Raw genomic sequence first — 23,053 nt, 5'->3', positions numbered from 1 at the left:
TCCAATGCCTCGCAAAGATAAGCACCAGTTGGTAGAAGGGTAAAACTGAAAAAAAAGCAGACTGAATATCCCTTTGAGCATGTTGAAGATATTAATTACACTTTGGATGGTGTATCAATACACCCAGTCACTACAAAGATACAGTCACCCTTCCTAACTCAGTTGCCAGGGAGGAAGGAAAGAGATCAGGGATTTCACCATGAGGCCAATTGTAATTTTAAAACAGTTAGAGTTTAATGGCTGTGATAGGAGAAAACTGAGGATGGATCAACAACATTGTAGTTACTCCACAATACTGAACTAAATGACAGAGTGAAAAGAAGGAACCCTTTTCAGAATACAAATATTCCAAAATATGCATCCTGTTTGCAACAAGGCACTAAAGTAATACTGCAAAGAATGTGACAAAGAAATTAACTTATCTGAGTACCACTCTTCATATTCTCAAGCATGGTGGTGGCTGCATCATGTTATGAGTATGCTTGTCATCGGCAAGGACTAGGGAGTTTTTTTAGGATAAAAAGAAATGGAATAGAGCTAAGCACAGGCAAAGTCCTAGTGAAAAACGTGGTTCAGTCTGCTTTCAAACAGACACTGGAAAACAAATGTACCTTTCAGCTGTACAATAACCGAAAACACAAGGCCAAATTTACACTGGAGTTGCTTACCAAGATGACATTGAGTGGACTAGTTACAGTTTTGACTTAAATTGGCTTGAAAATCTATGGCAAGACTTGAAAATGGCTATGTAGCAATGATCAACAACCAACTTGACAGAGCTTGAATTTGAAAAATAATGATCAGCAAATATTGTACAATCCAGGTGTGCAAAGCTCTTAGAGACTTACCCAACAAGACTCACAGCTGTAATTACTGCCAAAGGTGTTATCCAACATGTAATGGGTTGAATACTTATCTAATCAAGATATATTAGTGTTTCAGTTTATATTCATTTTAGAATGTATTTTTTTCCACTTTGATATTGGAGTATGTTGTGTAAATCAATGCCAAAACAATTACAATTCAATCTATTTTAATTGCACTTTGTAACACAACTAAATGTGGGAAAGTCAAGGTGGTTGAATACTTTCCGAAGGCACTGTACCTATTTGTTTACTATGTATTGTAAAGACATACTCAAGATTCCAATTAAGCATGATACACTTTCACATTAATTGACTTCATTCAGTGAATTTGACCATAAATTAATGGTGCAGTTTAATTTAAAAAAGTATTAGGGTGGTAATAACTGTGTTATTACTGTGGCCAAAACATAACCCACTGAACAGTAAAGTAGATATGCCATTGGGTACTTTTTTAAAGACTGGTTGACTTCAGACTGGTTGACTTCAGACTGGTTGACTTCAGACTGGTTGACTTCAGACTGGTTGACTTCAGACTGGTTGAATCCCAGACATTTAAATGTATGATATGTTCTAAAATGGAATGTCCCAATGGATGTAATCAATACACACACTGCCACTCAATCCCCTCCCCAGATCCATAGGCCTACTATCTAAGCCCATGCTACTTCGGCCCTGCACTGCTCTGACCACACACACGCACACACACACGCACACTGCAAACAGGATGCATATTTTGCTTAAAATAGCAACAGCTGTGTTATTGTGAAATGTCAGGACTTTTTGGAGTGTCAATTCTTTTGCACCATTACAAATCCTATTTCCCCTAACCGTTAACCTTTAACTTAACCCTAACCCCAAAACAACTAAACTTAACCCTAAACATAACCCTTTAGCTTAAAATAGCAATTTTGAACAAATTGAGGACCTGAAGAAAGTCCTGACTTTTCAAAAAAGTTGTTTCTTATCTGTTCAGGACATTAAGATGAAATGTAAGGATATTGGGTCCTGATAATGGAAAACAAGCACACACACACATAAACACAGCGCACCCTGCCTGAGCCCTGAGCCCTGCTTCAGTCTAACCCATTCTCCTGTATGTATGTTTGTTCCATGCCAAGCAGACGGCCCAGAAATTAGCCAAAAACAAGAAGAAGGTGCGGTACTCCTCATTGATTGGCTGTTCAGTGTTCCGTTGTGTTTTCCTGTGTCTGTCTGTGTCTATGTCCCAAATGGCACCCTATTCCCTATTTAATGCACTACTTTTGACCAGCGCCCAATAGGCTATATAGGGAATAGGGTGCCATTAGGGACTCATGCTGTGTTGTAAAGTCTCTCTCCCTCTCCTCTTTCCTTATTTTTCTACTTCTTTTACTCGCTGCATTTTCTGAATCCAGCAACAAAGTCCTCTCTGTTGATTTGCAGTCATGTTATGTATACCATTCTTAGGTTTGTCTGTCAGTTAAATCTGTCACCATTTTCTCATTCCATGTCAGACATTCTCCGATTTGATCCTCCTATAGAGTTTCTACAAGATACTGACAGGAATACATGGACACATGACATAGATGTACAACGAATAAAAGCTTTATATGAGGAGAAACTGATATTGCTGGATGCAGAAAATGGCTGTGCAGCCACAATTCTTTTGTGATACCATGAAGTTGTGTTGTGTTTGTGATCGTAATTGAAGAGGTTTTTCTCTGGCACAAGCTTCTGTATTAGTGTGGTATTTCACTGTGGTTGTAACAATTGCAAGGCTGTTAGCACTGTGAATCCTGTGGATGGCTAACATTACACACAGCAGCACCTCTCTTTTCCAACACAGACCGACTAAGTATTCACTGTAACCCCAAAGTTTCCCAACTCCGGTCCTGGGGACTCACAGGCATCCATCCATGTTTTCATTACAACCAACACTCTCATCACTGTAATACGACTTAAATGAAGTGGCCAAAAACCAATATAACTAGAGTGAAACCCAGTTAACACAGTGGGTCCCCAGGAGGGAAGTTGAGAAACACCACAGTATAACTAATAAGACTAACCCCATTACTAACTCCAGTCTCTCTGCTACCTATGGACAGGCTATACTGGACTAACTACTGGACTAACTCTGAATATGCTGTACAAGCCAGAATTACACTGAAGGAAAACAACAACTCCCCCCCACCCCCACACACACACACACACACACACACACACACACACACACACACACACACACACACACACACACACACACACACACACACACACACACACACACACACACACACACACACACACACACACACACACACACACACACACACACACACACACACACACACACACACACACTACCTGCAACATTCTGAACACCTCAAAGATTTTGATTGATTGAAAGTGCTGGTGTCTTCCTTCAGTGTTATCTTGGGTAGTTGTGGACTGTCTCTGACCTCTGTCTAGTTGTGGAATGATAATAATGGACTGTCAGCTGTACTGCTCTAATAACAGACTAGATGCTCAATTGCCCTGTTCTGTCTCTGTGTCTTTCTCTGTCACTGTATGTATCGGTCTGTGTGTGTGTCTAAGCAGGCTCCAGAAGGTGAGGCCCAGCCCATGACGGAGGTGGACCTCTTCATCTCCACCCAGAGGATTAAAGTCCTCAACGCTGACTCACAGGTACACTCTCTCTGTCTCTCATCTTCTATGTTGTCCACTTCTCTGTTGACATTTCTCCTCCTCTCCTCCTGGCTCATTAATCGCAGCGTGGGGCCAATCCGGGGGCCTGGCCACACTAGCCAATTACCTGTACAAGTACCCCTGGGACAATCAATACAGTGTTTCTTGAGTATAGATTGTTTCACACGAGAACTGATGGAGTTGCTTTGATAATGGTTTGGTCCTGAGTTTCTTCTTTCTGTGCCCTCCCTGTCCTGACCATAGACATAGAGAAGGGTTGAATCTGGTAGACCTGAAACGTATGGTATTGACTGTCCCCTCTGTGTCTACAGCAGACCATGATGGACCACCCCCTGACCATAACCGTATCATCACCCCTGAACCCTTGAACCCTGACCATAACCCTATCATCACACTTTAACCCCTAACGCTATCATCACCTCTTAACCCTTGACCCCATCTCTCCTCTATCTACAGGAGACTATGATGGACCACCCTCTGAGGACCATCTCCTACATCGCTGACATCGGCAACATTGTGGTTCTGATGGCAAGGCGCCGTATGCCCCGCCCAGACTCCATGGACAGCGTGGAGGCGTCAGACCCCGCCGAGGACGAGAAACAACGGCAGTACAAGATGATCTGCCACGTCTTTGAGTCCGAGGATGTGAGGATCTCACTTTACTTTTACTTTCAAACGATGTCTCATCATCTCTCCCTCCCTCCCTCCCTCCCTCCCTACTTACTCTCTGTCTTTTACTCTCTCACTCTTTCTCATTTGTTCATTCATTCTTTGTCACTCTGTATAACTTTCTCTGTATCTTTTGTGATTACAACCCTTACTTTATATTGGTCTTTCACACACTCTCTCTCTCTTTGTGGTTACAACTACAACCCTTAGTCTCTCCACCGCTCTCTCTCCCTCTCTTTCTCATAATTTTTCTCTCTGTATCTGGATTCGACTCGTCCTGTTGACTGACTCTCAACATTATAGCATTTTAATGTTGCATTAATTAATCATAATCAAGTCTCCACGCCCTCCCTTATCATCTAATGGTTCATTTCACTTGACAGAGTTGTTTTTGGGACCCCTGGTGTAACTGGGTTCACACACACACACACACACACACACACACACACACACACACACACACACACACACACACACACATGAACACACACACATACGAACAGACACACACACATGCCAGTGATGACACACATTCCAGTAAACAGAACAAACCAATCAGGACAGAAGTGTTTCATATTGATGAGATGAATGTTTCATCTCTCTGAGTCACACTATGTCTTCTGAAGTTGATCTCAAATCAGAGAAAGGAAAGGTCGGCCAGAAGACATAGTGTGACTCAGAGAGATGAAACATTCATCTCATCAATATGAAACACTTCTGTCCTGATTGGTTTGTTCTGTTTAAAGCCCCTACGCAGTCTTTTTGATTGGATTTTAAATCATCACTGTATGTCTAACAAATCACTGTGTCACAGTTTATTTCCCTCCCTCTCCTCTGTCCCTTGCCTCCCTCTCTCCCACTCTCGCTCTCCAGGCTCAGCTGATTGCCCAGTCTATAGGCCAGGCCTTCAGTGTGGCGTACCAGGAGTTCCTGCGGGCTAACGGCATCAACCCAGAGGACCTGAGTCAGAAGGAGTACAGTGACCTGCTCAACACTCAGGACATGTACAACGACGACCTCATACACTTCTCCAAGTCTGAGAACTGCAAAGACGTGAGTCTGTTGTAGAATGATGAACAGTACCCGTCATGCTCTGTATTCTGTACCTGGTTTTATCTTACTGAAGGCGTTCGTAAAGCTAACGCTACGGTGTATTAATACATCTGTTCCACTTCTACAAGTCCGAGAACGACCATGGTTTTACGAATGAAGAGCGGAGTTCTTACTATGCTATAAACTGTCTCCAGTCAGCAGCACCACTGAATCATTTTTAACCTTGAAACCACCCATGTCCAGTCTTGGCCACGGCAGGCAGTGATTGGTTCTAGACCATGGCACGGAGTAAGAACTCAAGTTCGAAATGAATCAAAGCAGCAAAGATGTGAGTCTCTCAGACACTGGGATCTCCCAGGCAGGCCTCTGGAGAATTGATCAATTGATTTTACCAGTTAAAAAAACACAGTACATTTAAAAAAAAAACGTGATAGTGCTATATCACAAAAAGTCTGAGACTTATTTCCCCTAAAAGAAAAGTGGTCCTCTTTGATGGAGATTGAAAAGGCTCTCTAGTAGTTGGTTCCAGGTGATGGAAAGGGAGTTGAGGCAGTGGGCTGGAAATGCAGTATAGCTTGAGTGGAGGGGGCATCGATGGTACAGTCAAGAAGAAGCAAAGACTCTTAGTGCACCACACCTGCTCCTCCGACGTTCAGTTCCTCCACAGGAGAGGCTCCTCCACAGGTACAGGTCCTCCATTGCCCGAAAATGTGGCACCCACTTGGGTGGAGGGCATGGAGACTTGATTATGATTTATCTTTTAATGCTTCATTAAAATAACAAATATAAAGCCACCACACATTGATACTGGTTAGGAACAGTCCCTTTGCCTTCTCTGCCATCCCTGGAAACTGCAAGCAGTTGTCAATCCCAGCAGATGAAACAAAAAAGCCAGTGCTGCATTATTTAAATCCAAACAGTGTAACTATCAAGCCAAACAAATATACTTTTTATCTTTCCTGCAACTGTGAGGCAAGACAACCAAATGTAAGTGAAACACAGAGCAATGAAAACCCCCACAAATACATTTAAAGAATACATAAAAAACACAGAACAAGGTGCCATGGCAACCACAGAAGTAGAGCGTAGTTAAACAAAACATTTGTTATTAAGCCAAAAGTAGTGAACTATGGCTGGGTTGACACAGGCAGCCCAATTATGATAGTTGGCCCAATTGCTGGAAAAAGAGCTGATCTGATTGGCCAAACTTTTTTGATTTTAGCAACAAAAAAAAAGATCCGAATTGGGCTGCCTGTGTAAACGCAGCCTATGTAGAGAGAAGGGTTTGCTCTTTATTTGGGGTGTAGACCAGGTTACTGTAAAAGCATTTTGTGGCAACTGCTGATGTAAAAAAAGGCTTTATAAATACATTGAGATCAACCGATTGATTGATTGACTGATTGTGGGTCTCCCCAGATTTACATCGAGAAGCAGAAAGGTGAGATTCTGGGCGTGGTCATTGTGGAGAGTGGGTGGGGCTCCATCCTGCCCACAGTCATCATCGCCAACATGATGCATGCTGGTCCGTCGGAGAAGTCAGGCCGTCTTAATATCGGAGACCAGATTATGTCTATTAACGGGACCAGTCTGGTGGGGCTACCCCTGTCCACCTGCCAGACCATAATTAAGGTAACACACACTCTCTCTCCTCCCTCTCTTTCTCTCTCCTTCCATTAGTCTGGTGGGCCTGCCCCTGTCTGCCAGAGTGTCATCAAGGTACTGGAGGACAGGATATCTCTTTCTCTTCTAACTCTCCTTCCTTTATTTCTCATCTATCTCTGCATCCTCTTTCTTTCCACGCTATCTCTGTATCCTCTCCTCTTACAATGACGTGTTCTCTTTTATGCGAGAACGGGAATGCCGAGGACAGTGCAGTACACACAGCCAACACTATACTTGTCACCTACCAATTATCTTATTAGACTAGTTTAATTCATTCACTTTTCTCTCAGGGTCTGAAGAACCAGTCTCGTATCAAGCTGAACATTGTCAGGTGTCCTCCTGTTACCACGGTGCTCATCAGACGACCTGACCTCAGATACCAGTTGGGCTTCAGCGTACAGAACGGCATTGTGGGTATCACCAGGGAGATGTGTTGTGTCATGAGCCCCAAACTTTCTCGGCATTTGACTTTGTCCTCTTTGCTTTGTGATAATAACCTTCCGTTTGTGTATGATAGTGGTGACTCTTGAAGTGATGGGCTCATGCTTTTGCGGAAACTGAATATAACAGACGTTAAGCCGATTGGCTGAATGTAACTGTCTTTTTTGGACCTTCCCCTGCACACCCACAGATCTGCAGCCTTATGCGAGGGGGCATCGCTGAGAGGGGAGGGGTCAGGGTCGGCCACCGCATCATCGAGATCAATGGCCAGAGCGTGGTGGCCACGCCCCATGAGAAGATCGTCCACATCCTGTCCAACGCTGTGGGAGAGGTGAGGTCAGAGAGGAAAGGTCATTCTGAGCCTGTAACTGTTAGCTTAACATAGCATTTCAGTTTTGGTGCTGGACCGTCAACCATTGTTGGGTTAGGTTTAGGGTAGTCTCGCATAGCCATACCTCCAAAACAGTGGAGGCTGCTGAGGGGAGGATAGCTCATGATAATGGCTGGAACGGAGCGAATAAAATGGAATCAAACACATGGAAAACACATGTTTGATGTTGTTGATACCTTTCCCCGTATTCCGCTCCTGCCATTACCATGTGCCTGTCCTCCCTAATTAAGGTTCCACCAATCTCCTGTGCTCCAAAATCATGTCACGCTTCCTTTGGTGGTCTGGAGAATTTGGTATTAGCCGAAATGGTTAGAATGGTTCGCAGGATTCCAGCAGCTACATTTTTATTGGATGTTACATTTCAAGAACTTTCCCCACATGCCCCTAAATGGGCGATGCATCTTTGTTATGTTTGTCACTGTTTTCAGACCAGGTAAGATACATTTTGTAGAGTTGTTGCTAGTTTGCAACATTGGTGAAAATGGAAGAAAACTAAGAGTAAAAACTGAATTATGGTTTGCCAGAAGTGTGCTCTACACACAAAATCGAGTCGGTGAAACTTCTCTGCTTGAAAACTCTACAACAAAAAAAGAGACGTTATGAGTGGGCACCTGTGGAGCTCTGCCCAAGCGAGGCATTTCATTAGTTTGACGTGTTGTTAGGCATCATTGTTTTCTGCCATTGACTTCCCCAGGCTTTCTGTATAGGGAAGCCTGGTTCTCGACAAGGCTACGGTTAGGTTTGTCTAGGGTTAGGGTTGAGGCTAGGGTTAGACTTGAGCTGGCATGTGGACATGAAGCTAGGGTTGGGGTTAAGGCTCTGGTTGTGTAGTTACTGTATATCCATGATCAGCGTGACTCTCATTCTTCGGCTCTCTGACTTTCTCCGTCTTTCGTTCTCTCGCTCTCTTCCACAGATCCACATGAAGACGATGCCAGCTGCCATGTACCGCCTGCTAACTGCCCAGGAGCAACCTGTTTACATCTAGTGATGACCTCCCTCTCCTACCCGACATCCGACCTCACCCCCTGATGACCTCACTCCCTGACCCCCAGCATCACTGCACCCTCTATGTGTGAGCAACTCCTCCCCCTCCCTCAAGCCTCAGATCACCATTGGAGACTGAAGCTTCTTAATCATAACGAATGGACATATCACATGCTCTGGATGACTATTTTATCTGATTGTTTTGCTGTGGAGAGTAGAGTTTGGCTGAAAAAGACAGCTTGTTCAAGCCCCTCCCATACTGAGGGTTGCTTCCTGAGCTTCGCACTGACCTTCCCTTCTTTCCCATGTTTCTTTCTCTCCCTCTCTCTGTTTCTCTCTGTTTCTCTCTCTCTATCCCTCTCCCTCTCACTTTCTATCGGTCTACCTCTCTTCTCTATCCCCTCTCCCTTTCTCTCACCGGCAGCACTCGTCTGATGTAATGTTGAATACTTCTGTGTTCTCCCACAACACAAACAAAAAGAGAGGGAGTGTGAAACTTGCTGATAAACAAGTGTTACTACTCGGAACAACAAGCCCCTATCATTCCTCGTCATAACATTCCATTGCCTTCCGTCTAACGTTAATGAATGTCCAAGCAGGGAGGACTTTTCCCGACTGTGGAAGTCCTCCAGGAAAGACAAAAAAAAAAAAACGTTCTTGTTGTTTTTAAGGCTGAGATTTGGGCTGATATAACAAGCATTCCAAGTTTCTCTAAGTCAGGCCTCGTCAAGGGAAGGCTACACTACATAGACCAAATGATTTAAAACCTTCCAAAGGAATTCACATTCCCTTCACATGCAGTCCAGAAAGTCCAGAAAAAACAGTTCTACAAGGCTGGAGGACAGCCTTGTAAGACAGGGTTTAGACAGAAGCCAGCCCTGAAATTGGGAGCTTTTGAAAGTAAACATGTAATTCTACCTATTGCCAGGACAACAAAATAACACTGGTCTCGTTCTCACATGGAATTAGCATTAATAGCAAAACGCTCTCCATCCTCATCTTTCCCTTCAGCATCATCTTGAAGTGAAAACTATGATTAGGTGACAACAGAACTCACAACCACTAGTACGGAAGTAAAAAAAAATAAACACTTGCTAATATTTTTTCAAAACCGATTCGGCTAATCACATACTATTTCCACTCTGGGAAGAGGGACTCTGCATCATCAAACCACCACGTCTTAAGGGTTTACAGTCACTCAGAGACCAGAGCTTAAAGTAAATGCCCAGTGTTTCTAGATTTCTATGAAATATGACCAATAATTACAATATGAGTGAAATGGTTTTCGTTTAAAAAAATGGTAATTAGTATGTTAAAAAGTAGCTTTTCTGTGTTGGAATGGTGTGGGTGTACCCCAACAACAGAATAGCGTGGCCGTATACCGGTCATTAAAAATATTCACGCAAGTAGACAGCTGATTGACCAGCTCAGCCTCCTCTAGACAGCTGATTGACCAGCTCAGCCTCCTCTAGACAGCTGATTGACCAGCTCAGCCTCCTCTAGACAGCTGATTGACCAGCTCAGCCTCCTCTAGACAGCCGATTGACCAGCTCAGCCTCCTCTAGACAGCCGATTGACCAGCTCAGCCTCCTCTAGACAGCTGATTGACCAGCTCAGCCTCCTCTAGACAGCTGATGGACCAGCTCATCCTCCTCAGGGTGATATGTCTATGAGAAAATAGCAAGCATTTTTGAAAAGGTTTGTTTGAGATACAAGTTTGAGGTGGGGTTTTTGAAGTGTTTTTTTCCCCCACAATTTATGTTTTGGTCACATACAAGTCAACAACATTATTTGGATATGAGTTAACAGCATATTAACTTTTAAAGTGAGATTTTAACTGGGCAGTTACTTTAAGCCATACGTTACATTTCACATAGGTTGTATCCCAAATGGCACCCTATTCCCTATTGTGCACTACTTTTAAGCAGGGCCCATAGGGCCTGGGTCGAAAGTAGTGCACTATGTAGGGGATAGGGTGCCATTCTTGACACCTACACAAAGGTTCTGTACTATAGGCTCAGGTGGTGGAATACAGTAGAAGCTAAAACTGTTCAGATCCATCTTAGGCTGAGGGGAGATAGCAGAGGTCAACCAGATGTGTATGGAATACCTCAGACTTTGGCACCAAACTGAAGTTCAGGATTTAATATTTTTTTTGCGATCAGGACAGTTGGATTAGATTGTATTACAGTACAACCTTAAAAACAACCTGGATTTTACATTCCTCTGTCTTATTTAATATTTAAAAAAATGTCTTGAATATAATCTGCAATATTTTTGCCAGACTATACTGTAATTCTGTTTATAGGTCATTATATTGCATTGCATTTGGATCTCAATCTTTATACTTGAAGGATGCTTATCATTTAAAAAACATGATTTATTCTTTTATTTTTAGATTTTATTTTGTTATCTCGCAAATGTGATGAAATGAAAGTACTGAAATGAGTCAACATATCATCTCCCTGGTGTACATGATTCACAAGTCCTCAAATGTATCTCTGTTGCATAAAGTGGATAGATGTTCCCCTCCTGTTTATGTTGGGCCCTGCTGCCTTTCTGACTAGAAGTGATTAATGAGGCTACAGTGTTTTGAGACTAGGAGCTCGATTCAATCCTTATCGGTGAATAGCAACTTGACATTTAAAGGTCATTTCTGAATTAGCCAACATATGCAGCATTTACCGTGAATTCAGTCTCCGCGAACGCAGGAATAGTGCCTTTACATTTCAATCGCGCTATAGCGCCGAACTTCGGCGATACGGATTGAATCAAGCCCTAGCAACTAAAGCAAGATGCGACGACTTACCACTGGTAATGAACACGTCAACCACAATGGAAGCATTATGTTGTAGTAGTAAATTGATGAGCAGATGCTCTGATTATGGCCTTGCTCTAGGAGTGTCAGCTAATGCAGATGATGGATTGACAATGAGAAGGAATGACTAATGTTGATTCCTCCTCTATAACCACATATCCTCCCTTTCATTGATCTGTCTGGCCTGCCGTCTACATTTCAAAACCTATTTTCTTCACAAAGAGAAATAAGACTCTTCTCACTCTAGCTCTACTCTGGGTCTGTAGCTTACTTAAGAATCAGATCTAGTTATTTTAGAATGTTTTAAAATGTCATTCTGAATTGTCTAGAACTCTAGACAATTAAAAAAAAATGAATTCCAGGAAGCTTCCACCTTGTTTAACGTGAATGAGCTTTGACCTTCTGCCCAGACATCCTTTCCCTCACTTCGTGTCTCCTGTGTCACTTCCCGCTTGAGACACGCCCCCTCTGGATTCGTGTTTACAAACTGTCATGGGACAGTTTCCGGGTTGTGGAGTGAACACACATTATGACGTGTGTCATAATAACACCTCTGTTGGAGGGACACATTCTGTTGCGACACCTCTGCTACACTGACTTGTGGAGGGGACACATTATTATGACGCTACACCTCTTGCGAGTTGCTGCTGGAGCACCCTGCCACCTGAGCTTGTGTGTCAAACGTTGACCCTTCCCCTCTGCCCTACTCTCCCCTCTAAACCATTGATTGTTCCAAATGTCTATTCTATCTCATCCCTAAATCAAATTTTGGCCTTATATATTACTGTACTAATGACATTGAACTACTAAATGATACTGTAAAAGTGGTTCCTGTACGGTTGACCACATGATGTTCTAGCATGGTTTATCTATGGAGTCACCGGTTGGTCGGTAATATGCTGTATCATTCCTGCTTCTAGTGTGTGTGGTGTGTAATGACAACTTCTTTACTCCATGTTCAACCAAAACCAGCTGGACTACATAATATATACATAAATATATATATATATATATATATAAAGGTATATATACTGCTAATGGTTATTTGTGTGTTTGGATTGACCATATAAGCAAGCTTCAATGGATAACAAGTAACATGAAAAGAGAATTCAGACTGATGGCAAGGGCCCTTAATGTGACTCGGAAAGAAGGGGTTTCATATGAACTAGAGATGGAGTTGATTTGTGTGAAAAGACATAACTGTACATATTTGACGAGCGCACAAGGTCACAAACACAGGGGCATATTACTGTAGACCTCCCCCGCAAAAAAGTTGTACTTTGTTGAGAGATGGTAGCAAACTTACACTTGAGTAGATGGTGACTGAGAGGTGGGATAACTAGTGTTTATAATGCACTGTTTTGAATGTAATTAATCAAAAAAAAAAAAAACTTTCTGTAAAGCAATGGCAATGTTTATTTATTTGCTAGCTTTTCTGTGATGTTACAGTTATTGAACTACATTACCTTACCAGAACTGGAATGTTTGTAACAGTATTTACAACAATAAACTACTTGCGAAAGGACAGTACTGTTGTCACTTTCTTTTTAAAAGAGTGTGGCAGTCCTTTTGATTTCTTTATTGAAGAGGTACTACAGCGTGGAATATGGGGAAGAGTGAGTTAAAGGGCAGTGGGCCAGATTTGACCCCATGCCGACTGGCATACATGTGTGCCGGGGTCAGCGGCTGTAACCACTGGACCACACAGACCACCTTTCGTTGCCTTTAAAGGCCAGGATTCAATCCAAGGCTTGTTGTAGAGCAATGCACTGGACAGCCGACAATGTGCCCTTTAAAGGTAATTAAGCTTGGGAACATCAGCAGCATTTACCATGAATGGCATCTCTGCTAATGTTAGGGACATTGCCTTTAAAAGGCACATTGTCGCTGTCCAGTGCACTGCTCTATAATGCGCATTGGGTTGAATCCCAGTCTAAAGGATGCAGTTTGATTTAATGAATTGAAGCTAAATTTAGCATTGCATGACCAGTGTAATTCACTGGTCATTTCAAATGTACATGATTTGGAACATTACAGGCAGAAGGGGTAGACCTGTATTTTCCTGGGTAGATAGTGAAGTGTAGAGAGAGACTTCCTTCTATAGACTCTCACATGCAGTTCTCCTTCCAGTTAGGCCTAAATTCAAGCGCGATTGACCTTTGAAGGTAATTTTCAATTGAGCAGACATATATAGCATTTACCGCAAATGTGGAAACATTTCCTTTGAAAGATGCAGATGGAGCTCTTATTGTTCAGTGCAAAATTGCTGTCTTAGCAGGGTCGAAGAAAAAGAAAGACTTTCAATCTCGAAATTCATTCTAACTTTTTTTTTTTGCATAAGCCTATTTATTTTTGCAACAACACACTCATCAGAAAAATACATGATTGACTATGGGAAAATAGGGTGAGGATACAGCTGATCATTGTTGATGATTGACGTTAAACTGCTAGTTAGCTAGCTTGATTTATTTTTTACTGATTGTGATCAATAAATGCTCTTAAATTATTAAATAACTTCATAATAGAATATGCACAATCGTCTAACTCATGATCCAGTATATGGCTGGCTAGTGACATGTGTGGATATTTTAGTATGTGGTTAGGTACAGACTACCTGTGTTGCTGCTGCACGTATCAGCCAACCAGACCGAGTACTGATGATTATGTAAAATCAAGTGGCAGGGCACTAGCTTTAGCAGTGGCAGTCCCAAACCTCACCACTAGTAGGAGCACTTCACTTGGAGTCAATGGGCTGTTTTCCCCCAGTGGAGCATACCATTATTTCTTCGCTAGGGAGGTTTTGAGATGGGATAACAGAGTTCCATCAGAGCACAGTTTCCCTGAACACCCCTATGAGACTGTGGGGGCGCTCGCGATGATCCAGGCGTGACCCCGCCCGTGACGTCGACCTAGAACCCACCCTAGACCCAGCTCTAGACCAGGACCTGGAGCCAGAGCCACCACCCTGCCTGTCCTCTAGCGGCTGCTTTTCCACCCAGGTGAAGGTGCTGAGATCCCCACAGCTCCCGAGGTGCAGCAACCAGGGTCTCTCCCGGAGGGGCTGGGGCAGGGTCTGGGAGGAACAGTTCAACAGGGGGGCACTGGGTCTGGAGCGGGGCCTGGGGAGGGAGAGGGGCTGGAGGATAGCTGCTCTCTCTGATACTGTGATCACCTGGAGAGGAGGATATAATGGTCCAGTTTAAAGGGATAGTTCAAACAAAAATTCACACAAATGTATTTCCTCTTTCTCACCGACTCATCCTTTTCACCCCCTTCTTCCTCCGTCCTCCACTCCTCTACCTGTTCTATATACCTTCTATCTGTTCTATGCAGACCTGGGCAGAAAATAGTTGGATTTTGCAGTTTATTTGAAAATACCAACTTTTCAAATACTTTAAATAGTCGAATATAGTTTATATAGAGTTTAAACTAAAAGGTAACTATTTTCTTTGATATTCATACATATTCATACAGAAAACCAAATCATCTTTGAAAGTATTTTGAAAACCAAAAGCTACAACAGTGAGCTGAATTTGTCTGAATATATTATCATTAGCACATGGTTTGGAGAGCTCTCATATATTAATCTTATTATATCATATAGCCTACAATTAAATACATGAGGGACATGGAATCAACTCAACATTAGAGTAAACCACTATTGCAGCTTCAAAATGACTAACAAATATATGTTCATAATGAGATAGACACTTAATAGAGTAACACTTGACATCAAGTTCTTATATATACTAACTTTGGGATTATTACAATAGCAACATTGTTGTCACATATGACTTTGGAAATTGCTTTATAATTGCATAATAATGGAGTTATTACGTAAGTGGAATAAGGAACAGTCACTATTCCTCTCAGCTCATTATGCAAATAAAATGCAATTACCAAAGTATTATGTAACAACATGCTAATAACATGTTGCTCCAAAAGTAATTACAGCTTTATTACACAGGCATAGGAACAGTTTAATGTTAAGCTTTACTGAGAACACTAACAGTAACAAAATATGGCTAAGTGTCGAAAGGAAACAAAATATACCACACAACAAATATCAACAACAGCCAAGGTAGGGGGGAAAACGTGTTAGTTTGTATTCTGAGTAAACTATCCCTTTAACTATGTTATAGTGTGTTTGAAATAAGAAGATGGACAAAGAGGTTAGAAGTTGATTTAGCTCAGAATTCAACTTGCTATTTGCAATGTTTTCAAATGGCTTTTGTATTTTCGGGTATTATTAAGTGAATTGCAGCTTTTTACCTTTTCAGTGGCATGTTGAAAGAGTCATACAGTAGTTGAGCATCACAACGTATTGATACTTATCTTAGCAAAATATAATTGGTTAATTCAGCATTTCCAAAACTCTGTCCTAGGGACCCCAAGGAATGCATAATACACAGCTGATTCAAATGATCAAAGCTGGATGATTAGTTGATTATTTGAATCAGCTGTGTAGTGCTAGGGCATGAACCAAAATGTGCACCCCTTGGGGTCCAGAGGACCAAGTTTGGGAAACTGAGTCTGGGTTGTGTCACAATTTATTTATACTTATCTGTACAAAATATAATTGGTTAATTGGTTTGACTTGATTATGAACACCTGGGGCAATAGACATTCAGGAGAATAGATATTTACAGCATGTTCAGATAGAAAAGTATTGTGTAGATCAAATATGGCTAAGATAGATTGGAGATTGTGTTGGATATTCATTCTATTTATATATTCAACATGCAGTGGCAGATGCAGCCCTGCAATTAGTTGAAACCAGCAAATCCAATAGCTTCATAAGATCTGGATAAAAAAATATATATATTAAATAATATAATTAATAATATATTAAATATTTAATCATATATTAAATGACACAATAATATATTAAGAAATATTAAAAAGTTGTGTTCTCAGATCTGTATTTAAATAGTTTAGAAAAAGTAGTCACTTTCTGAGATCTGCATTGAAATAGTTTTATAAAGTAAAAGTCATTTGTTGAGATCTTTATTCAAAGAGTTGTAGTCTCCTTCAAAGTAACTATTTGTTTCCCCATTTATTTAAAAAAAATATATACGAAGCATAGGTAAAACTATAGTTGTCCCAGGTCTGGTTCTATGTAACCTCTACCTGTTCTATGTAGCCTCTATACCTGTTCTATGTAGCTGGCACAGCGTACGGCCTCCTCCATTTGTTTCTGGTCAGAGCGCAGCACGCTGCGGATGCTGTCCACCAGTTCCTGGACCTCGGGAGTCAGGCTGCAGTGGACCGGCTGATCCAGGAACCTACTGACCAGCTGCTGGGTGTGTCTGTAGCTCTGGTAGTCCACCATGGAGGAGGGCCGGGGCCGCCGAGGGCCTCTACCTCCCTGCCGGAGGGTCACTGTCTGGGTCCGAGAGGACTGGGCGGCCAGTGCGGACTGGGAAGTCTGGGTGGAAGTCTGGGTGGTCTGCGTGGCCACCTCACAACTTAATACTGAGGAGGAGAGGGTGGTAGGGGCTTAGTGTGTCTGTAGACTGGCATGCAGTGGGACGCCTGTTGGAAGCATTAGCTATGCTTCACAGTTTAGCAAATGACACACACACACACACACACACACACACACACACACACACACACACACACACACACACACACACAGGTCTTTATTGCAGTCATGCTGAGTAGATTATCAGATCTCACTTCTAACGAATCAAACACGACATTAGCCTATAACAAAGCATTATTCAAAGATATCCCAAGTGACTAGTGAACGGTCAGTGATGACTTCACTAGTCTAGGTGTGCGTCCTAAATGACACCCTATTCCCTAGGATCCATGAGATTGAAACAAACCTGTGAGGATCCAATTACGTATGTCAATACGACGACCAATACAGCAGTAAACCTACAAGTGGCCCACGCATTGTACACATTATATTGTACACATTTGTCTATGTTAGGTTTCAATGTCCTGTACATTTTGTGTTTTTAGTGAAGGACTTAATCTGTGTCCGGGACACCGGAATTTTGAGTTTTTGATGTCAGTAACTCCACTCCAACCATGTTCAGTGATGCAGGGGCTGGTCAAAAGTAGTGCACTCTATAGAGAATAGGGTGCCATTTGGGCACAGCTAAGCATATATTTCACTAAAAAGAGAAGATGTTTTACAATCGGAATTCCTTGTATCTCGTGTTCCAAAGACATTCTGAAGAATTAAAATGAGTAAAACGTCTTTGGAGTTATGATTCATAGTTACGGTGCTTCCAGGGTAATGTGTGTAACGTGTGCGTGTTCCCTCAGGCCCTATAGCAAGGTCCCTGGCTCTCAGCTATGGACTGCTGTGTGTTCTACAAGTTACTCTCAACATCTCGTTGCGTCTGGCCCTCTGTGAGTCTTCTGACTTCTATGTATGATGTGTTTCTTTATTATAGGCCTACATACTGTATAGAAAGGTAGCAAAATGAAGACAAAGACAAATCTCTTGCACAATGAAGATAAATAACACAGGACCAGATTGCATTTGCCACAACCTGACCAAAGAGAGACAAGCTACAACTACTTATTTTCAATTATTATACAAAATTCTTGCAACCAATATAATGTTATTTATATGGGGGTTATAACCATCCCAGCTCTGCAGATTTTGTTGTGAAGAGACCGAATCATTAGATCATTTGTTTTGGTACTGTCCATATGTAGCATGTTTTTGGTCTTAGGTCCAGGAATGGTTGAAGAAGTGCAACATTTACCTGGAGCTAACTCTGCAGATAGCAATACTGGGTGATTTGAAAAGACATAGTCAATCGATCAATGATATAATAATACTTTTAGCAAAAAAATGTATATTTTGTTTCAACATCACAGCACAGTTGAAAAATATATTGCAAATATATATTTAAAAAATGGATGGTGTTAAGAGATAGATGGGAGTGGTTGAGTGGAGCTGAAGGGTGGGATTAAAAACAACAAGATAACTAATGTAGAATACATTGTGTCTGTAAAATGTATATAGATTCAGAACTTTTGTGAAACAGCACGGTTAAAAATATATGCAACATAGAAATCGAACTGGATGGTCTTCAGAGATAGATGGGAGGGGTTGAGAGTATCTGAATGATGGCATTAAAAACAAACAAAAGATAACTATTGTAAAATGCATTGTGTCTGTAAAAAGTATAGTATGTATAAACTGGAAGTAGAAGCCTAAGTGTTGTTGTTCGTTAGTTTATTCCAATTAGGGGAGGGGTGGTAGGGTTAGAGGAAAATAATAAAGGGAAATATATTTTTAAAAGATATGTACAGTTGAAGTCAGAAGTTTACATACACCTTAGCCAAATAGATTTAAACTCAGTTTTTCACAATTCCTGACATTTAATCTGAGTAAAAATTCCCTGTCTTAGGTCAGTTAGGAACACCACTTTATTTTAAGAATGTGAAATGTCAGAATAATAGTTAAGAGAATGATTTATTTCAGCTTTTATGTCTTTCATCACATTCCCAGTGGGTCAGAAGTTTACATATACTCAATTAGTATTTGATAGCAGTGCCTTTAAATTGTTTATAACTTGGGTCAAACGTTTCAGGTAGCCTTCCAAAGCTTCCCACAATAAGTTGGGTGAATGTTGGCCCATTCCTCTTGACAGAGCTCGAGTAACTGAGTCAGGTTTATAGGCCACCTTGCTCGCACACGCCTTTTCAGTTCTACCCACAAATGTTCTATGGGATTGAGGTCAGGGCTTTGTGATGGCCACTACAATACCTTGACTTTGTTGTCCTTAAGCCATTTTGCCACAACTTTGGAAGTATGCTTGGGGTCATTGTCCACTTGAAAGACCCATTTGTGACCAAGCTTTAACTTCCTGACTGTTGTCTTGAGATGTTGCTTCAATATATCCACGTAATTATCCCTTCCTCATGATGCCATCTACAGTGCCGTGCGAAAGTATTCGGCCCCCTTGAACTTTGCGACCTTTTGCCACATTTCAGGCTTCAAACATAAAGATATAAAACTGTATTTTTTTGTGAAGAATCAACAACAAGTGGGACACAATCATGAAGTGGAACGACATTTATTGGACATTTCAAACTTTTTTAACAAATCAAAAACTGAAAAATTGGGCGTGCAAAATCATTCAGCCCCCTTAAGTTAATACTTTGTAGCGCCACCTTTTGCTGCGATTACAGCTGTAAGTCGCTTGGGGTATGTCTCTATCAGTTTTGCACATCGAGAGACTGACATTTTTTCCCATTCCTCCTTGCAAAACAGCTCGAGCTCAGTGAGGTTGGATGGAGAGCATTTGTGAACAGCAGTTTTCAGTTCTTTCCACAGATTCTCGATTGGATTCAGGTCTGGACTTTGACTTGGCCATTCTAACACCTGGATATGTTTATTTTTTCCATTGTAGATTTTGCTTTATGTTTTGGATCATTGTCTTGTTGGAAGACAAATCTCCGTCCCAGTCTCAGGTCTTTTGCAGACTCCATCAGGTTTTCTTCCAGAATGGTCCTGTATTTGGCTCCATCTCCCCATCAATTTTAACCATCTTCCCTGTCCCTGCTGAAGAAAAGCAGGCCCAAACCATGATGCTGCCACCACCATGTTTGACAGTGGGGATGGTGTGTTCAGCTGTGTTGCTTTTACGCCAAACATAACGTTTTGCATTGTTGCCAAAAAGTTCAATTTTGGTTTCATCTGACCAGAGCACCTTCTTCCACATGTTTGGTGTGTCTCCCAGGTGGCTTGTGGTAAACTTTAAACAACACTTTTTATGGATATCTTTAAGAAATAGCTTTCTTCTTGCCACTCTTCCATAAAGGCCAGATTTGTGCAATATACGACTGATTGTTGTCCTATGGACAGAGTCTCCCACCTCAGCTGTAGATCTCTGCAGGTCATCCAGAGTGACCATGGGCCTCTTGGCTGCATCTCTGATCAGTCTTCTCTTTGTATGAGCTGAAAGTTTAGAGGGACGGCCAGGTCTTGTGGTGGATTGTATTTATCATCATTAGTCATTTAGGTCAACATTGGATCATTCAGAGATCCTCACTGAACTTCTGGAGAGAGTTTGCTGCACTGAAAGTAAAGGGGCTGAATAATTTTGCACGCCCAATTTTTCAGTTTTTGATTTGTTAAAAAAGTTTGAAATATCCAATAAATGTCGTTCCACTTCATGATTGTGTCCCACTTGTTGTTGATTCTTCACAAACAAATATAGTTTTATATCTTTATGTTTGAAGCCTGAAATGTGGCAAAAGGTCGCAAAGTTCAAGGGGGCCGAATACTTTCGCAAGGCACTGTATTTTGTGAAGTGCACCAGTCCCTCCTGCAGCAAAGCACCCCCACAACATGATGCTGCCACCCCCGTGCGGCACGGTTGGGATGGTGTTCTTTGGCTAGCACAGCCTGCCCCTTTTTCCTCCAAACATAACAACGGTCATTACGGCCAAACAGTTCTATTATTGTTTCATCAGACCATAGGACATTTCTCCACAAAGTACAATCTTTGTCCACATGTGCAGTTGAAAACCGTAGTCTGGCTTTTTTATGGCGGTTTTGGAGCAGTGGCTTTCAGGTTATGTCGATATAGGACTTACTTTACTGTGGATATTGATACTGTTTCCTCCAGCATCTTCACAAGGTCCTTTGCTGTTGTTCTGGGATTGATTTGCACTTTTCGCACCAAAGTACGTTCATCTCCAGGAGACAGAACGTGTCTCCTTCCTGAGCGGTATGACGGCTACGTGGTCCCATGGTGTTTATACTTGCATACTATTGTTTGTACAGATGAACGTGGTACCTTTAGGCGTTCGGAAATTGCTCCTGAGTATGAACCAGACTTGTGGAGGTCTACAATTTTCCTGAGGTCTTGGCTGATTTCTTTAGATTTTCCCATGATGTCAAGCAGAGGCACTGAGTTTGAAGGTAGGCCCTGAAATACATCCACAGGTACACCTCCAATTGACTCAAATTATGTCAATCAGAAGCTTCTAAAGCCATGACATCATTTTCTGGAATTTTCCAAGCTGTTTAAAGGCATAGTCAACTTAGTGTATGTAAACTTCTGACCCACTGGAATTGTGATATAGTGAATTATAAGTTAAATAATCTGTCTGTAAAATATTGCTGGAAAAATGACTTGGGTCATGCACAAAGTAGATGTCCTAACCAACATGCCAAAACTATAGTTTGTTAACTAGAAATTTGTGGAGTGGTTGCAAAACGAGTGGTAATGACTCCAACCTAAGTTTACGTAAACTTCCGACTTCAACTGCATATACAGTGTCCCTTTGGAATTACCTGGATGTCTGCATAAGTTTGACATACAATTTGATCTGAACTTCAACTAAGTCTTAAACTAATAACACACACATTATTGTATTTTTCTTGTCTATATTGAATACATAATTTAAACTTGTCACAGTGTAGGTTGGAAAACGTAGGTGAACCATGAGGCTAATGACTTCTCCAATAGCTAATTGGAGTCTGGAGTCAACTAACTTGGAGTCGAATCAATGAGGCGAGATTGGAGATTTTGGTTAGAGCTGCCCTGTCCCATAAAAAACACTCACAAAATTTGAGTTTGAAGAAGAAGAAGAAGCATTGCCTGATGTGAACCATGCCTCGAAAAGGGAAAGGGTTACAAAAGTATCTCTAAAAGTCAGTCCACGGTAAGACAAATTGCCTATAAATGGAGAAATTCAGCACTGTTCCCTAGGAGTGGCCATCCTGCAAAGGCGACTGCAAGAGCACAGCGCAGAATGCTCAATGAGGTTAATTAAGAAGAATCTTAGAGTGTCAGCTAAAGACAGAAATCTCTGCAAGATGTTAACATCTCTGTTGACGAGTCTACAATACAGTGGGGAGAACAAGTATTTGATAACCTGCAAAATCGGCAGTGTTTCCTACTTACAAAGCATGTAGAGGTCTGTAATTTTTATCATAGGTACACTTCAACTGTGAGAGATGGAATCTAAAACAAAAATCCAAAAAAATCACATATTTAAGTAATTCATTAGCATTTTATTGCATGACATAAGTATTTGATCACCTACCATCCAGTAAGAATTCTGGCTCTCACAGACCTGTTAATTTTTCTTTAAGAAGCCCTCCTGTTCTCCACATTACCTGTATTAACTGCACCTGTTTGAACTCGTTACCTGTATAAAAGACACCTGTCCACACACTCAATCAAACAGACTCCAGAGAGCTGTGTAGAGAGCTGTGTAAGACCAGAGACCTGTGTAAGGACATCAGGGCTAAAATTGTAGACCTGCACAAGGCTGGGATGGGCTACAGGACAATAGGCAAGCAGCTTGGTGAGAAGGCAACAACTGTTGGCGCAATTATTACAAAACGGAAGAAGTTCAAGATGACGGTCAATCACCCTCGGTCTGGGGCTCCATGCAAGATCTCACCTCGTGGGGCATCAATGATCATGAGGAAAATCCTGCAGCGCACGCAAGGTCCCCCTGCGCAAGCCAGCGCATGTCCAGGCCCGT

At 41.8% G+C, this 23,053-nt stretch overlaps 2 protein-coding genes across 6 annotated transcripts in view; one reads left to right on the top strand and one right to left on the bottom strand.

Moving 5' to 3' along the window:
* The window catches only part of apba1a (amyloid beta (A4) precursor protein-binding, family A, member 1a), a 96,862-nt gene extending 83,765 nt beyond the window's left edge, over positions 1-13,097 (top strand). For 4 of the 5 annotated variants that reach the window (XM_021606633.2, XM_021606631.2, XM_021606632.2 and 1 more), the window contains 8 exons: positions 1,988-2,020; positions 3,444-3,530; positions 4,008-4,196; positions 5,094-5,273; positions 6,690-6,902; positions 7,226-7,345; positions 7,567-7,707; positions 8,684-13,097. In XM_021606633.2, coding sequence (XP_021462308.2) covers positions 1,988-2,020; positions 3,444-3,530; positions 4,008-4,196; positions 5,094-5,273; positions 6,690-6,902; positions 7,226-7,345; positions 7,567-7,707; positions 8,684-8,755 — 1,035 coding nt within the window. In that variant the 3' untranslated portion in view covers positions 8,756-13,097. The remainder of the gene's footprint in view (positions 1-1,987; positions 2,021-3,443; positions 3,531-4,007; positions 4,197-5,093; positions 5,274-6,689; positions 6,903-7,225; positions 7,346-7,566; positions 7,708-8,683) is intronic. The other variant, XM_021606637.2, reaches the window with a different exon arrangement.
* A 22-nt stretch (positions 13,098-13,119) lies between these two features.
* Positions 13,120-23,053, bottom strand: part of LOC110526905 (protein FAM189A2) — a 63,580-nt gene continuing 53,646 nt past the window's right edge. Inside the window, exons 9-10 of the mRNA XM_036980249.1 lie at positions 16,725-17,047; positions 13,120-14,744 (exon numbers count right to left, since the gene is read on the bottom strand). Coding sequence (XP_036836144.1) covers positions 14,397-14,744; positions 16,725-17,047 — 671 coding nt within the window. The 3' untranslated portion in view covers positions 13,120-14,396. The remainder of the gene's footprint in view (positions 14,745-16,724; positions 17,048-23,053) is intronic.

The sequence above is a fragment of the Oncorhynchus mykiss genome, chromosome 6, assembly GCF_013265735.2.
Source record: "Oncorhynchus mykiss isolate Arlee chromosome 6, USDA_OmykA_1.1, whole genome shotgun sequence".
NCBI classification, from domain to species: domain Eukaryota; kingdom Metazoa; phylum Chordata; class Actinopteri; order Salmoniformes; family Salmonidae; genus Oncorhynchus; species Oncorhynchus mykiss.
This window is presented reverse-complemented; position numbering and strand designations above follow the sequence as displayed.